Below are 16,415 nucleotides of genomic sequence, written 5' to 3'. Positions count from 1 at the left end.
CGGAGACGGAGGAATTGCGAGAAGGGGATGGCGTTTTTGCAAGAGACAAGGTGAGAAGAGGAATAGTCCAGATAGCTGTGAGAGTCAGTAGGCTTATAGTAGACATCAGTGGATAAGCTGTCTCCAGAGACAGAGACAGAAAGATCTAGAAAGGGGAGGGAGGTGTCGGAAATGGACCAGGTAAACTTGAGGGCAGGGTGAAAGTTGGAGGCAAAGTTAATAAAGTCAACGAGTTCTGCATGCGTGCAGGAAGCAGCTTTCCCTCCCCCCCTCTCTCTGCATTCCGCAGGGATCGCTCCATACACAACTCCCTTGTCCATTCGTCCCCCCCACCCCTCCCCACTGATCTCCCTCCTGGCACTTATCCGTGTAAGCGGAACAAGTGCTACACATACCCTTACACTTCCTCCCTTACCACCATTCAGGGCCCCAAACAGTCCTTCCAGGTGAGGCATCACTTCACCTGTGAGTCGACTGGGGTGATATACTGCATCCGGTGCTCCCGATGTGGCCTTTTATATATTGGCGAGACCCGACGCAGACTGGGAGACCGCTTTGCTGAACATCTACGCTCTGTCCGCCAGAGAAAGCAGAATCTCCCAGTGGCCACACATTTTAATTCCACATCCCATTCCCATTCTGACATGTCTATCCACGGCCTCCTCTACTGTAAAGATGAAGCCACACTCGGGTTGGAGGAATAACACCTTATATTCCGTCTGGGTAGCCTCCAACCTGATGGCATGAACATCGACTTCTCTAACTTCCGCTAAGGCCCCACCTCTCCCTCGTACCCCATCTGTTACTCATTTTTATGCACACATTCTTTCTCTCACTCTCCTTTTTCTCCCTCTGTCCCTCTGAATATACCTCTTGCCCATCCTCTGGGTCACCCCCCCCCATCTTTCTTCCTGGACCTCCTGTCCCATGATCCTCTCGTATCCCCTTTTGCCTATCACCTGTCCAGCTCTCGGCTCTATCCCTCCCCCTCCTGTCTTCTCCTATCATTTTGGATCTCCCTCTCCCCCTCCAACTTTCAAATCCCTTACTCACTCTTCCTTCAGTTAGTCCTGACGAAGGGTCTCGGCCTGAAACGTCGACTGCACCTCTTCCTACAGATGCTGCTTGGCCCGCTGCGTTCACCAGCAACTTTGATGTATGTTGCTTGAATTTCTAGCATCTGCAGAATTCCTGTTGTCTGGAGTATTGTGTACAGTTTCTGGTCACCGAATTATAGGAAGGATATCAATAAAATTGAGAGAGTGCAGAGGAGGTTTACTAAAATGTTGCCTGGGTTTCATCTCCTAAGTTACAGAGTAAGGTTGAACAAGTTAGGTCTTTATTCTTTAGAACTTAGAAGGTTGAGGGGAGACTTGATAGAGGTGTTTAAAATTATGAGGGGGATTGATAGAGTTGACGTGGTTAGACTTTTTCCATTGAGAGTGGGGAAGATTCAAACAAGAGGGCATGGGTTGAGAATCAGAGGACAAAAGTTTAGGGATAACATGAGGGGGAACTTCTTTGCTCAGAGAGTGGTAGCTGTGTGGAATGAGCTTCCAGCAGAAGTGGTTGAGGCAGGTTCTATGTAGTCATTTAAAGTTAAATTGGATAAATATATGGACAGGGAAGGAATGGAGGGTTATGGGCTGAGTGCAGGTCAGTGGGAATAGAATAGAGTAAGAGTTTGGCATGGACTAGAAGGGCCGAGTGGCCTGTTTCTGTGCTGTAACTGTTATATGGTTATATGAAACAAGATGCTGGAGGAACTCTGTAGGCCGGGCATCATCTGTGGAGGGAAACGGGCAGTCAATGCTTCAAGTCAAGACCATTGTGAAACTCCATTTTGAAGCAGCAAAGCCGTTTTGGCCCGAAACGTCAACTGTACTCGTTCTTCAAGTCATTGGGTGCATTTAAGGCAGAGATAGATAGGTTCTTGATTAGCCAGGGGCATCAAAGGGTATGGGGAGTTGGGATGACTGGAAGAATTGGATCAGCCATGATTGAATGGCGGAACAAACTCGATGGGCCGAATGGCCGACTTCTGTTCCAATATCTTATGGTCTTATAGATGTTTCCCGGTCTGTTGAGTTGCTCCAGCATTTTGTGTGAACTGCAGTTCCGCTCCTGTCTACCAGGCGGCCCCAGGGCTGCAGTTCCCGTGCTGTCCGCTGGGGCGCTGTAGCGGGCTGCTATGGGTGTTCGGGTCGGACGTGAGGGAGCGGGTGCTGCGGTTCATGGTTGCTCCCTCGGCCTGACGTGGAGGTGGGTGAGATCGCAGTCGGGGAGTCCGGAGCTGTGGCCACAGTCGGCCAGATTCTGGGGTCTCACTCGTTCCGGCCGTGATGTCGGTGCTTCGGGGGCCGGGGGTGGGGTGGTTCGATGCCTGGACTGCTGAGGAGGGAGATGTTGTGATGTCGTGATGTCTCGGCTGCTGGGTCTGGAGAGGGGAGCGAGGAGTCGGCGCCTCTGTTGCTGGTGGGGTGGGGGTGTCGGAGCCTTGGTTGCTGCTGCTGGTGGGAGGCGAAGATGCCGGAGCTTCGGTTGCCGTGCTGGGCTGGAGAAGGGGGGCGAAGGAGTCGGCGCCTCATTCTCAGCCGCTAGGATGAGCTTGATGGGCGGGGGCCGCGGTCGCTGCTTTGAACATTTACCTGCAACTGTTGTAGTTGAGGCGTAGTGTCACAGGTACAAGTGACTTTGAAAGCGGAGCAGCGCCCGAGTATTGTGGACACAATTTCAGGCTGGAAATCTAATTTTGTCTGTTGTTTGAATTGCATTTATGAAATTTTATTTTTAGTATTATTTGATGAAAGGACTTACATTTAGACCTTTCTGACTGGCCTTCTACAAAATAGTTTAGAAGCAGGTTGATGCTGCACTCTCATTCTCCAAATAAACGTTTTTGGACAAGTCTTGTAACTGGTAAGTAAAGACTTAATAACGTTGGTTGAATCTTGGGCCGAGCCATTAAGGGAACTTCCCTATGTCTTGAAGTGACAATATGGGGTGACGAAGGGTTTCGGCCGAAACGTCGACTGTACCTCTTCCTAGAGATGCTGCCTGGCCTGCCGCGTTCACCAGCAACTTTGATGTGTGTTGCTTGGAGTATTTTAAGTTCTGATAAAGCAGGGTTCTTGATTTAATGTTTCACCCAGGTTGCTACTGTAAAGAATGCAGCACCTTCATAACATCACACTGAATACTTATGTATGCATGTTTGTTCTGTTAGAGATACCACTGGAGTAGGTCCTTTGAGCCACACCACCTCAGAAACCCGACAACCTGATTAACCCTAACCTAATCATGGGATAATTTACCAATGACCAATTTATATTAACTTACCCAGTACGTCTTTGGACTGCGAGAGGAAACTGGAGCACCTGGGGAAAACTCACGCATTCTCTGGAGATGACATACAGAGACTCCTTACTGAATGGCACCAGAATTGAACTGCGGAACACCTCGAGCTGTGATAGCACCATGCTGCTTCACTACCATGAACTGAGCCTTGAATCTAGAATGTTATGGCTTTGCAGTAACTGGTAGCCAAATATTTCAAGATAATTTGCAGGATTATTCGCAAACAACACTTGTGGAAGCATATCAAGCAAACCAATACAGCATGAATACAGGCCTTTTGGATCAATAGGTCCCTGCTGATCACTGAGCGCCACCACGATCCCTCTAAGCCCTTCACCTCCATTTACCTTCCAATGGCTTCTTAAACTAAAGTATTGTACTAGTTATTGTAAGTGGAAAGGGTGAGCATTTTCAAGTTCCTAGGTCCCAACACCCCTGGGGATCTGTCCGAGGCCCAACATATTGATGCAATTACAAAGAAGGCATGATAGCGGCTATATTTCATTAGAAGCTGAGTATGTCAGCAAAGACACTCGCAGGTTTCTACAGATGTATCTGCTTGCATCAGCGTCTGTTATGGAGGGGCCACTGCACAGGACTGGAAAAAGCGGCAGAAAGTTGTGAATTGAGCCATTTCCATCCTGGGCACTAATGTCCTCAGTATCCATGGCACCTTCAGAAGGTGGCATCCGTCTTTCAGGACATGCCGTCTTCTCATTGCTACCATGGAGGAGGAGGTACAGGAGCCTGAAGACACTCAACATTCCAGGAGCAGTTCTTCCCCTCCACCATCAGATTTCTGAATGGGCAATGAACCCATGTACACCTTGTCAGTATTTTTTTCTCTCGTTTTCACTATTTTAATGTTTTATATTGTAATTTAGAGATTTTTAAAATTATGTATTGCAGTGTACTGCTGCTGCAAAATAACACATTTCACAACATTAAACCTGATTGTAATTCTGAAGCACAGGAATCTTGGGGTCCAACAGCACAGCTCCCTGCGAGTGGCTGTAAAGGTCGATAAGGTGGTAGTGAAGGCGCATGGCATGCTTGCTTTTATTAACTGAAGCATTAAATTCAACACGTGTTGCAGCTTTATAAAATTCTGGCTAGACCACATCTGGAGTATTGCATTCAATTCTGCTTGCCCTATTATACGAAGAATGTGGAAGCTTTAGAGAGTGAAGAAGAGGTTTACCAGGATTTGAGGGCATGTGCTTCAAGTAGAGGTTGGACAAACACGGGTTGTTTTTGCTGGGGCAGTAGGGGCTCAAGTTGGGCCTAGTAGAAGTTTTTAAGATTGAGAGCTGGGGGAGGGGGAGGGAGTTAAAGTTTAAAGGAGGTGTGTGAGGCAGGTTTGTTTTTACACAGAGTTAGGTGCTAGGGGTGGTAAAGGAGGCAAATATCATAGAGGCATTTAGGAACCTCTGAGATAGGCATATGACTATGCAGACAATGGAAGGGTATGGATATTATGTACTTAGAAGTGATAAGTTAGGCATTTAATTCCTTGTTTAATTAGTTTGGCACAACATTGTGGGCCAAAGAGCCTGTTGTTGTGCTGTACAGTTATTTTGCTATTTTAATGTAAGATGTTTCTTCTGGTATCTCAGAGTCCCTTGATTTTTGTTTCAATGGCTTCTTGCTTCTAGTTACCCAAATCCTTTCTCATGAAGATGGTTGGCAAAGGTTGCTTTAATATTTCTTTTCCGCAATTATCACATTCACAGGTGGCTTCTCGTGTCTGTAAATTGGAAAGCAACAAATTTGAAATAATGTACAAGTATATTAATTTAAATTCTGTCTGTCATCAAAATGAATTGAATATGCGTCAGTCTTTATAAGTCACTTGGACCCGATGAACTACATCCCGTGGTTTTGAAAGGTAGCTGAAGAGATTGTGGAGGCATTAGTAGTGATCTTTCAAGAATCATTAGATTCTGGAATGGTTCCAGAAGACTGGAAAATTGCGAATGTCACTCCATTCTTTAAGAAGGGAAGGAGGCAGAAGACAGGAAATTAGAAGCCAATTAACTTGACTTCAGCGGTTGGCAAGATGTTGGAGTCCATTATAAAAGATGAGGTTGTGGGATACTTGGAGGCACACGATAAAGTAGGCTGAAGTTAGCATGGGAAATCTTACCAGACAAATCTTTTGGAATTCTTTGAAGAAATAACATGCAGGATAGATAAAGGAGAGGCAGGGAATGTTGTTTACTTGGATTTTTTGGAAGGTCATTGACAAGGTACCACAAATGAGGCTGCTAAACAAGATTAAGAGCCCATGGTATTACACTAGCATGGATAGAATATTGGCTGATGGGCAGGAAGCAAAAAGTGAGAATAAGGGGGCCTTTTCTGATTGGCTACCAGTGACTAATGGTGTTCCCCTGGGGTTGGTGTTGGTACCAATACTTTACATATTATTTATCAGTGATCTTGAAGACAGAATTGATGGATTTATGGCTAAGATTGTGAATGATACAAAGATAGGTGGAGGTCAGGTAGTGTTGAGGAATCAGGGAGACTGCAGAACGACTTGGTCAGGTTAGGAGCATGGGCAAAGAAGTGGCAGCTGGAATACAGTGTAGGGAAGTGTATAGTTAGGCATTTTGGTTAAAGGAATAAAGGTGTATATTATTTTCTAAGCGGGAAGAAATTCAGAAATCTGAGTTTCAAAGGGACTTGGGAGTATTAATGCAGGATTCCCTAGTGGTTAACTTGCAGGTTGTGTCAATAGCAAGAAAGACAAATGCGATGTTAGCATTCTTTTGGAGAGGACTAGAATCTAAAAGCAAGGATGTAATGCTGAGAATTTGTAAGGTATTGGTCAGACTGCACTTGGAATATTGTATGCAGTTCTGGGCCTTTTATCTAAGAGAGGATGTGTTGGCATTGGAGAGGGTTCAGAGGAAGTTCACCAGAATATATCCAGGAATGGAAGAGTTAATGTATGAGGAGCGTTTGTTAGCTCTGGCCCTGTACCTGCTGGAGTTTAGAAGAAATGAGGTGGGGGGGGGCGCGGGGTGTGGAATCTCTCTGAAACCTACCGAATATTGAAAGGCCTAGTCAGAGTGAACGTGGAGAGGATGTTTCCAATAGTGAGAGAGACTAGGAGTAGAGGGCACAGCTTCAGAATAGAAGGACATCCGTTTGGATTAGAGACGAGGAAGTTCTTTAGTCAGTAGGTGGTGAATTTGTAACATCATTGCCACAGATGGCTGTGGAGGCTAAGTCATGGGTAGAGGGGAGGTTAATAGGTTCTTGATTAGTAAGGGCATCATAGGTTACGGCAAGAAAGCAGAAGAGTAGGGTTGGGAGGGAAAATAAATCAAGTCATGATCGAATGACAAAACAGTCTCGATGGGGCGAATAACTTATTCTGCTCCTATGTCTTGTGGTCTAAAATTTACAAAAGTATTGTATAAACGTTTGTACATTTTGATGAGAGAGCTACTAGACTAAAGGTAAGACCCCTTTGATGTTAACATCTTTCTTTGGTTTCTCTTGCATCTTCCTTTAACAAATTTGTGTGTTAACAAAGCTGTAGTGCATTTTATCAGTGTAAAAGTAAATCAGTAAAGCAAAGATTGTGTTCATTTGAATAGTTATAATTTTCATTGCCTTAAAGAAGGTTTCTTTCACTGCGTAAGTAATTTTGAATCAACAAAGCTGAAATGCTCTAAATATTTAAGTATACTTCATTAACTTATGAGATCCTAAAGGTTGGAATTTGAAAAGTACTCTAATTTTCAAATATTCTTTTATTTTGCAGAATACAAATGGCTTGTATCTGAAAACATGCGGCACCGATATTTGCTACTGGTTATATTTGGATGGATATTCTTCACATTGCTGTTTGTTCTACTTCTCAAAGATAAAGAAAGTAGGGCAGGTATTAAAGATAATTTCTCACATTTAATCTTTCAGATTTAACTTAATTTTTCTTTGTAGCAGCAATTGTATCGTCTTGCAATGCATTTCCTCTTCATGTAAAACTGTGATGATTTGGAGTTTGATCTAAACCTTGAGTACTGTCATGGTGGAGGAGCGTCACAGAATATGTTGAAAGACATTTTGGTTATTCATAGTGGGCTTATCTACTATCTGACTCTTGAATGTCGTTTTGAATTTGGAACCATCAAAACATATTCTACTCAGCAAGTTGAAGTTTATCCTGATTATATGAAAGCACACCTGATCTTTGATAAGAAGTTTGTCTCCTTAAGTGATGCCTTTTTCATGGCAGGCTCGTAATCCACTTGCAGTTCGTATACCTCAGAATTCCATGATGTCTGAGGCTCTGCTTGGTGAATGAACAGAGTTTTCAGTGAAGCACAAGCTGTTTTTCTGATTGTTAGCATTAGAGTAACACTGATGCAAGGTTGAATGCGAAGGAGAGCTTAGCAGATTTTAGTCCATATTTCAAGCCAAAATGCTCTAGAATAATTAGTAATAATGCCTATGACTTAAGGAGGTTCACTGCTTTCTCAATTTTGGGAGAGCTATGTGTATTTGTGATAAAGTTACCCACACAAGTTTCAAAGAATGAAAGAAAATATTCAGAAAACTATCAATTTTGCTTCTCCTTTTTATCTTCCATTAGACTTGACTGTTGTTTGGATTCTGTGCGTCCTTATTTCGTGGATATTGCAGAGTGCAATGTGCCAGACTTGTACGTCATAACCACTTGATCCTGCCTGAAATTACAATTGTTATGATTAATAACAAGTTATCAAGGTGTCAGGTATTCCCCAGTTTATTCCCCTGTGATTTAAAGGAAGAAACGTGTAAATCAGCAAATTTCCGGGAGGAAATAATTAGTTTTCTGGTGGGAAAACAGATCAGGAGCCTGATCTCTAATCCAGGAGTTTCACGTTGCAAGTTCCTTCTCATTCATCCTACAGCACACGTTTCCAGAGGAAGGGATAGATTGATACCATTGTAGATATACCAGTATATTTCAGAATACCAGTAAGTCTGGGGCATCCCAAACACAACTCGTAAAAAGCCAACATGACCACAGTGTTCTTTTGCTGTGTTAAGTTGCTGGATAAATATTGTTGGCTGTAAAATAATTTAAAAAGGAAGGAAGCCATGTGCAGGGATTAGACCTTTTCTGAACATTCTGGATTATACACCATAAATACCGCCTTGAAAATATGAAATTTTCTTTCATTTTAAAATTTAATTGAAAAGTTTTAGTATTGTGATCAATCATTATTAAATTGCCAGATTTTTTCTTTCATTTTGTAATTAATGGATGGGTTAATGTTTATTAAGTATGAAAACATACATTTTCTTTTTGTACCACTGTGATTCTCACACTTGATGCAAATTAAATACTAATTTTGAATTTCATATTCAAAACTCACTTAAGTAGAAATAAAACATGTTCTACTTGAATTGCTGCAAAATAATGTTGCTTATTTCCTCTAAGTAAGCTTTCAAATATTAATAATAAAATTTCAAAATATCTTGAGCTAACACGAATAAATCTGTTTATGAAATTTTCATTGTGTACCATCATTAAAGCTTCCGCATCAAAATGTAATTTACAATTCAAATGCAGCACTGAAGAGTACATTACTCAAGGTGACAGCATTCCCGTTCACAGTGGCCACTCAAGCTCCAACTAAGAGTGTAATTGTTCATCCTTTACGTCTTCCTTATGATTTCAAGACACTGCTGGATATTAAGAACATCAAGTCCTACAAGTCTACATCACTAGCAAGTTGCTGGATGACTAGATAACCTGGGTCTGCAACTGAATCAGCAGGAGATAAAGGACTGCTACATGCTCTTCATGACAGAAAGGTGCCTCCAGTGTACCACACCTGAAGCGGCCTTCACGCTAGAGGGTTTTATCTCCACAGGCAGACAGAAATATTGCAAGCAACACACATAAAAATTGCTGGCGAACGCAGCAGTCCAGGCAGCATCTATAGGAAGAGGTACAGTCGACGTTTCGGACCGAGACCCTTCGTCAGGACTAACTGAAAGAAGAGATAGTAAGAGATTTTGAAAGTGGGAGGGGGAGATCTGAAATGATTGGAGAAGACAGGAGGGGGAAGGGATGGAGCTAAGAGCTGGAAAGTTGATTGGCAAAGGGAATATGAGAGGAGCATGGGACAGGAGGCCTAGGGAGAAAGAAAGGGGGAGGGGGGAAGCCCAGAGGATGGGCAAGGAGTATAGTGAGAGGGATAGAGGGAGAAAAAGGAGAGAGAGAAAAAATAATAATGAATGAATAAATAAATAACAGATGGGGGTAGGAAGGGGAGGTGGGGCAGAACAGAAGTTACAGAAGTCAATGTTCATGCCATCAGGTTGGAGGCTACCCAGACGGAATATAAGGTGGTGTTCCTCCAGCCTGAGTGTGGCTTCATCTTTACAGTAGAGGAGGCCATGGATAGACGTATCAGAATGGGAATGGGACATGGAATTAAAATGTGCGGCTACTGGGAGATCCTGCTTTCTCTGGCGGACAGAGCATATGTGTTCAACGAAACGGTCTCCCAGCCTGCGTCGGATCTCGCCAATATATAGAAGGCCGCATCGGGAGCACCGGACACAGTATATCACCCCAGCCGATTCACAGGTGAAGTGTTGCCTCACTTGGAAGGTCTGTCTGGGGCCCTGAATGGTGGTGAGGGAGGAAGTGTAAGGGCATGTGTAGCACTTGTTCCGCTTACAAGGATAAGTGCCGAGAGGGAGGTCGGTGGGAAGGGATGGGGGGGACAAATGATCAAAGGAGTCGCGTAGGGAGCGATCCCTGTGGAAAGCAGAGTGGGGGGGGAGGGAAAGATAAGTTTAGTGGTTGGATCCCGTCGGATGTGGCGGAAGTTACGGAGAATAATATGTTGGACCCAGAGGCTGGTGGGGTGGTAGGTGAGGACAAGGGGAGCCCTATTCCTGGTGGGGTGGCAGGAGGATGGGGTGAGAGCAGATGTGCGTGAAATAGGAGAGATGCATTTGAGGGCAGAGTTGATGCTGGAGGAAGGGAAGTACCTTTCTTTAAAAAAGGAGGACATCTCCTTCGTCCTGGAATGAAAAGCCTCATCCTGAAAGCAGATGTGGCGGAGACGGAGGAATTGCGAGAAGGGGATGGCATTTTTGCAAGAGACAGGGTGAGGAGAGGAATAGTCCAGATAGCTGTGAGAGTCAGTAGGCTTATACTAGACATCAGTAGATAAGCTGTCTCCAGAGACAGAGACAGAAAGATCAAGAAAGGGGAGGGAGGTGTTGGAAATGGACCAAGTAAATTTGAGGGCAGGGTGAAAGTTGGAGGCAAAGTTAATAAAGTCAACGAGCTCAGCATACATGCAAGAAGCAGCGCCAATGCAGTCGTCGATGGATTGAAGGAAAAGTGGGGGACAGATACCAGTATAGGCTTGGAACATGGATTGTTCCACAAAGCCAACAAAAAGGCAGGCATAGCTGGGAACCATACGGGTGCCCATGGCTACACCTTTAGTTTGGAGAAAGTGGGAGGAGCCAAAGGAGAAATGTTTAAGAGTAAGGACTAATTCCGCTAGACAGAGCAGAGTGGTGGTAGAGGAGAACTGGTTAGGTCTGGAATCCAAAAAGAAGCGGAGAGCTTTGAGAACTTCCTGGTGGGGGATGGAAGTATAGGGACTGGGTCTAACGGAGGAACAACACCTTATATTCTGTCTGGGTAGCCTCCGACCTGATGGCATGAACATTGACTTCTCTAACTTCCGTTAGTGCCCCACCTCCCCTTCGTACCCCATCTGTTATTTATTTTTTTTAATTATTATTAATTTTTTTTCTCTTTCCTTTTTCTCCCCCTGTCCCTCTCACTATACTCCTTGCCCACCCTCTGGGCTTCCCCTCTCCCCCTTTCTTTCTCCCTAGACCTCCCGTCCCATGATCCTCTCATATCCCTTTTGCCAATCAACTTTCCAGCTCTTAGCTCCATCGCTTCCCCTCCTGTCTTCTATCATTTCGGATCTCCCCCTCCCTCTCTCACTTTCACATCTCTTACTAGCTCTTCTTTCAGTTAGTCCTGACGAAGGGTCTCGGCCCAAAACATCAACCTTAACTCTTCCTAGAGATGCTGCCTGGCCTGCTGCGTTCACCAGCAATTTTTAGGTGTGTTGCTTGAAATTCCAGCATCTGCAGATTTCCTTGTGTTTGCGAGAAATATTGCAGTTTCTGGTAAGACTCCTGGAGGAGGGCTATGTATCTACATTAATAAGAACTGGTGTGCTAATGCTTCGAAGTGACCACCACTGTTCACCTCTGGTAGAGTTTTTTAAACTGCGAAATGCACGCCCTTCTATTTACAGAGTTCACAGCCATTGTGATTGTGGCTCTATACTTCCCCCACTCACTGTGCTCATGTTGGGGAAGCATTGTATGAGCTCTGTGGCGCCATCAGTGGACTTCCAAGCTACACACCCTGTTTCTTTATTGTGGTGGTCAACTTCAACCATGCTAACGTAGAAGTAGTCCTGCCTAAATTTTATTAGCAAGGTGAGAACGCATTAGACTTTGAATGTACCAACAAGGTCTTAGAGGGCTGCCCCCACCTCCACCTTGGATAGTTTGAGCACTTATCTATTTTGCTAATTCCTGCATACCAACCATTGATTACAAGTCAAACCAGTTCAAAGGGAGATAAAGACCTGGCCAGAAGGAGCAACATCAACGATACAGGACTGTTTTGTAAACACAGACTAGCACATGTTCAAGGAAGCAGCTACCTATGATCATCACATTAACATTGATGAAAATGCAGGATCTGTGACTGGCTATAGTGAGAAGTGCATTGAGAATGTTATCGTTATTAAACACATTTCTTTGCTGGAAAATCAGAAGCCATGGTTGATAGCAGAGGTCCGCTCCCTGCTGAGAGTTCAAATTTGGGGAATAAGACAGCTCTTAAATTAGAAAAGGCTGCACTTTCCTACGCCATAAGGCAAAGCAGGATTATTCAGAGAATTTACAGTAATTTCAGTGACACCAGAGGTGCATGTGGCAGGGCATTCAGATCATAACACAATACAAGTCCGTCCTGCAGATCAATGACAGTGACGTTTCTCATCCTGATAGGCTGAATATCTGTTATGCTCAGTTTGATGTACAGAAAAATGTACCGGTGAGGAAGGACTACCCCACCGCCACCTGAGGAGCAGGCACTCTGTCTTGCTGCAGCTGGTGAGAGGAAAACCCTAGCTGGTTCAGCCCATGTAAAGCTGTGGGGCCTAAATGTACCTGATTGGATGTTGAGAGACTCTGTAGCCCAGATAATGGAAATGTAAACGTACATCTTCAACATCTCTCAAACAGTGCACTGTTCTGGCAGCTTCAAGGCAGCAACCATCATCCCATGCCCAAGAGGGCAACGGTAATCTATCTTAACAATTACCATCCAGTATCACTGATCTCAACAATAATGAAATGCTTTGATGGCTGGTTTTGGACAGCATTAAGTTCCATCTTCCTGCTACATTGGACCTTTTTCAGTTTGCTTATCGCTCAAATCGGTCCACTGACAATGGCAGAGCCTCTGTCCTCCACTCGGTCCATTCCCACCTGGAAAATGGGCCTCATACAGCAGGATTTCATTTATCGACTTCAGTCTTGAATTTAATATGGTCATCCCTCAGAGGCCGGTGAGTAAACTGTCTTCGTTGAGTCTCAGTACCTCTCTCTGTAGCTAGATCTTGGACAACTTGCCACATATACCATAGTCAGTCCATGTTAGCAGCAACGTCTTTAGATCCATCACGCTGAGCACCAGTGCCCCCTAGGGCTGCGTGCTCAGCATGCTGCTGTTCATGTTGCTGACTCAAGTTCACTGATAACACAACAGTCATTGGCCTCATCAACAGTGAATACGAGATGGCATACAGAGAGGAGTTAGAACATCTTGTGGATTGGTGGGAGCACAACAACTTGAATCTCAATGTGGACAAAAGAGATGATTGTAGACTTTAGGAAGGTGCAGGTTGATCATTCCTCACTGCACACAAGCAGCTCCTTTTTGGAGATGGCAGGAGATGATGTAACAATTGGATGGGACCGTTAGGATGGAAAACAGCTTCTTCACCCAGACCGTGAAACTTCTGAATTCCCTGCCACTTCCAGATCTCATCACTTGTGAAGCACCAGTAGCATTATACTGTTTACTTTTTAATTTGATTTGTAAATACACTTTATGCTAATTGTCAATCTTCTGGAATATATTTTGTGTAAATTATTTTTGGTAATATTGTGTTATGGGTGTACATTGGTCCAGAGGAATGTTGTTTCATTTGTCCATATACGTATTTACAGTTGAATGACAAGAAACTTGAACTTCTATGTGATCGCTGAGAAAAAATATACACTGTTATTCTCAATGTTACACTATGTTAATAGCAATGGTGTTAAAGAAAAATGAGCTTGCAGAATCAATGTACTGATTTTTTTTTTGATCAGCTTTATTTTAGGCCAGGTCATAGGCAGCACCATCAATTTAAACATGTTACAACAAAATAAATGATTCATTCGTAAGCTGATAATAGACAGCCTGAGGTCATTAGCAATTGTGCTTTTAGTGACAGGTGTACTGTCATGACATATCTGAAGTGAATATGATGTTTTACAGAATATGGTACTAAACCTCTAATATTTGATGAAACTGTGACAACATACATTAAGAAACTAAAGCTTCAAGAAGAATCTTTACAAGCAGATGACCAGGTAAGACGAATGACTCCCTTCTTAGTCTTTTTAGGACTTCATAATAGAATTTCTAGTCTTCAAATCACTAAATTATAAACACGAGATCTTGCAGATGCCGGAAGTCTAGAGACACACACACACACACACACACACACACACACACACACACACACACACACACACACACACACACACTCACTCTGCTCACTCTGTTGGAGGAACTCAGCAGATCAGACAGCATTTATGAAGAGGAATAAACACTTGCAGGTAAAGTGTCACCTCACCCTACAATCCCATGAGCCTACATATCTAGCACGTCATTCTCCTTAACTTCCGCCATCTACAACGTGATCCTATCGCTACGCAAATCTTTCTCTCCTCTCCCCCCCCCTCCACCCCCACCACATACATTACTTTCCACAGGGATCTCTCACCGGGATTCATTTGTTCCTCTTGTCCCCCTTCACTGCTCTCCCTCCTGGCACTTATCCCTGCATACGGCATAAGTGCACCACATCCCTCGCCACCGTTCAGGTCCCCAAATCACCGTTCCAGGTTAAGCGACACCTTGCCAGTGAATCTGTCACAGTCATCTAGTGTATCTAGAGCCTCCTTTGCATCGGTGGGACCCGACGTAGATTGGGGGGACTGCTTTCTCAGGCTCCTTTGCTCCATCCACCACAAAAGACAGGATTTCCCACTGCCCACCAATTTCATTTTGATTGTCTATTCCCATTCTGAGCACCACGGTAGTGTAGCAGTTAGTGTGAATCTATTACTGCTTGTGGTGTCAGAGTTTGGAGTCAATTCCAGTGCTGAGTGTAGGAGTTTGTACATACTCCCTGTGGAATGCGTGGGTTTCCTCCGGGTTCTCCATTTTTTTCCCCACAGTCCAAAAATGTAGTTACCTAGTCATCGCAAATTGTCCTGTGATGAGTCTAGATTTAAATCGGGTGTTGCTGGAAGGGCCTATTCCGCGCTGTCATGTATATTTTGCCTGGGGCTGGTGGAAAAAGCTATCTTCACAACATTTAAGAATTCTCGGATGAGCATTGAATCATGACGGCACTGAAGGCTGTCAATCAATATTCTGGCTATGGCTGTGAAAAGAGAAACATTTAACGGATGCTTAATAATTAGTAGGAATATGGAAGGCCAAATGGTCTGTTTGACTGTTTATGATTCTGTAAAACTCAATTGGGAACTCAGCAAAATAGCATGGACACAATAGACCAAATGAAGACTTCCTACATCATAAACTTATGAATTTCACTGGAAAACCTTGAATGGATCTAAGAAAATAGCCAGAAAGTGAAAAGGAGTTCAGATTGAGCATTTTCATAATTGGCAGAAATGGTGGTAAAATAAAGGCTTGGATCACCATTTTGCTTTAGAAACTTGTCCATATATTTGTGAATGTTGTTGCAAAGAAAAGGGAGGACAGGGGAAGATTCCTGTGAAGGAGGAAAGGAAGTTTATTGTGTTTATTGCTGTGGTTGGATTGATGAATGTGAAGTCAAGTGAGAACAGAATAATGGGAAGTGACTTTAGTGGAGGATGGTATGATGAATGCTGCTGGATAATAGTGCAGCAATTATAATAAAGGATTTTGCTCATAACTTTGGCAAAAATTATTCCATTCCTCTCACCATAGTCAAAAGAATGCCAAAGCAGGGGAAATAAGTGATTCACAGAAGCACTGTAGACATGAAATTGTGTTAGATTATCAGCACAGGTTGCCTGTAATGCTATGAAGAAAAATAATCATGAACTGTAGCAACAAGCAAACTGCAGGTGTGCTTCAGGATCTAAGAAATGGAAATGGACAAGCCAATGTTTCAGATCTAGCCCGTTCATCTGAACTGCAAGCAGTGCAAAAAGAGGTGAGGGGAGTAAGATAGTGGCACGCTTAGTCGCAACGGGGGGATGGGGGTAGGATTGCAGTCATCTGCAGCTGACACAGTGTGAGATGAGGAGCTGTTGTTTACTTGCAGAAGCACAGCTTTAGGACAACATCCCATGCACCATCAATCTACAGACCATGATACTCAAGGACTTGGGCTTTATTATTTTTTGTGTGATTGCTTTTCTACTTTTGTAATTATATATGCTATATGTGCTGTGTGTCACTGTTGGTACTTGCACCTTGGCCTTGAAGGAACACTGTTTTGTTTGGCTGTATTCATGTGTGCGGTTGAATGACAATTCAACTTGAACATGAGAGAGGTAGAGTGGAGTAAGAGCTGGCAAGAGATGGATGGATCCAGGGGAGGAAACGTGGTTTCCTCGTTGCTTTGAATTCCTGCATCTGCAGTTTCTTGTGTTTCCAATTCTGAATTATAAGACTTTTTGAGAGTAAATTT

General features: G+C 43.7%; 1 protein-coding gene across 1 annotated transcript in view; it reads left to right on the top strand.

The window, feature by feature from the left end:
- The first annotated feature begins 2,511 nt into the window (after positions 1-2,511).
- chst10 (carbohydrate sulfotransferase 10) overlaps positions 2,512-16,415 on the top strand; it is a 30,307-nt gene continuing 16,403 nt past the window's right edge. The window contains 4 exon segments of the mRNA XM_063053988.1: positions 2,512-2,559; positions 2,561-2,627; positions 7,136-7,255; positions 13,976-14,070. Coding sequence (XP_062910058.1) covers positions 2,527-2,559; positions 2,561-2,627; positions 7,136-7,255; positions 13,976-14,070 — 315 coding nt within the window. The 5' untranslated portion in view covers positions 2,512-2,526.

This window comes from Mobula hypostoma, chromosome 7 (assembly GCF_963921235.1).
Source record: "Mobula hypostoma chromosome 7, sMobHyp1.1, whole genome shotgun sequence".
Classification (NCBI taxonomy): Eukaryota; Metazoa; Chordata; class Chondrichthyes; order Myliobatiformes; family Myliobatidae; genus Mobula; species Mobula hypostoma.
This window is presented reverse-complemented; position numbering and strand designations above follow the sequence as displayed.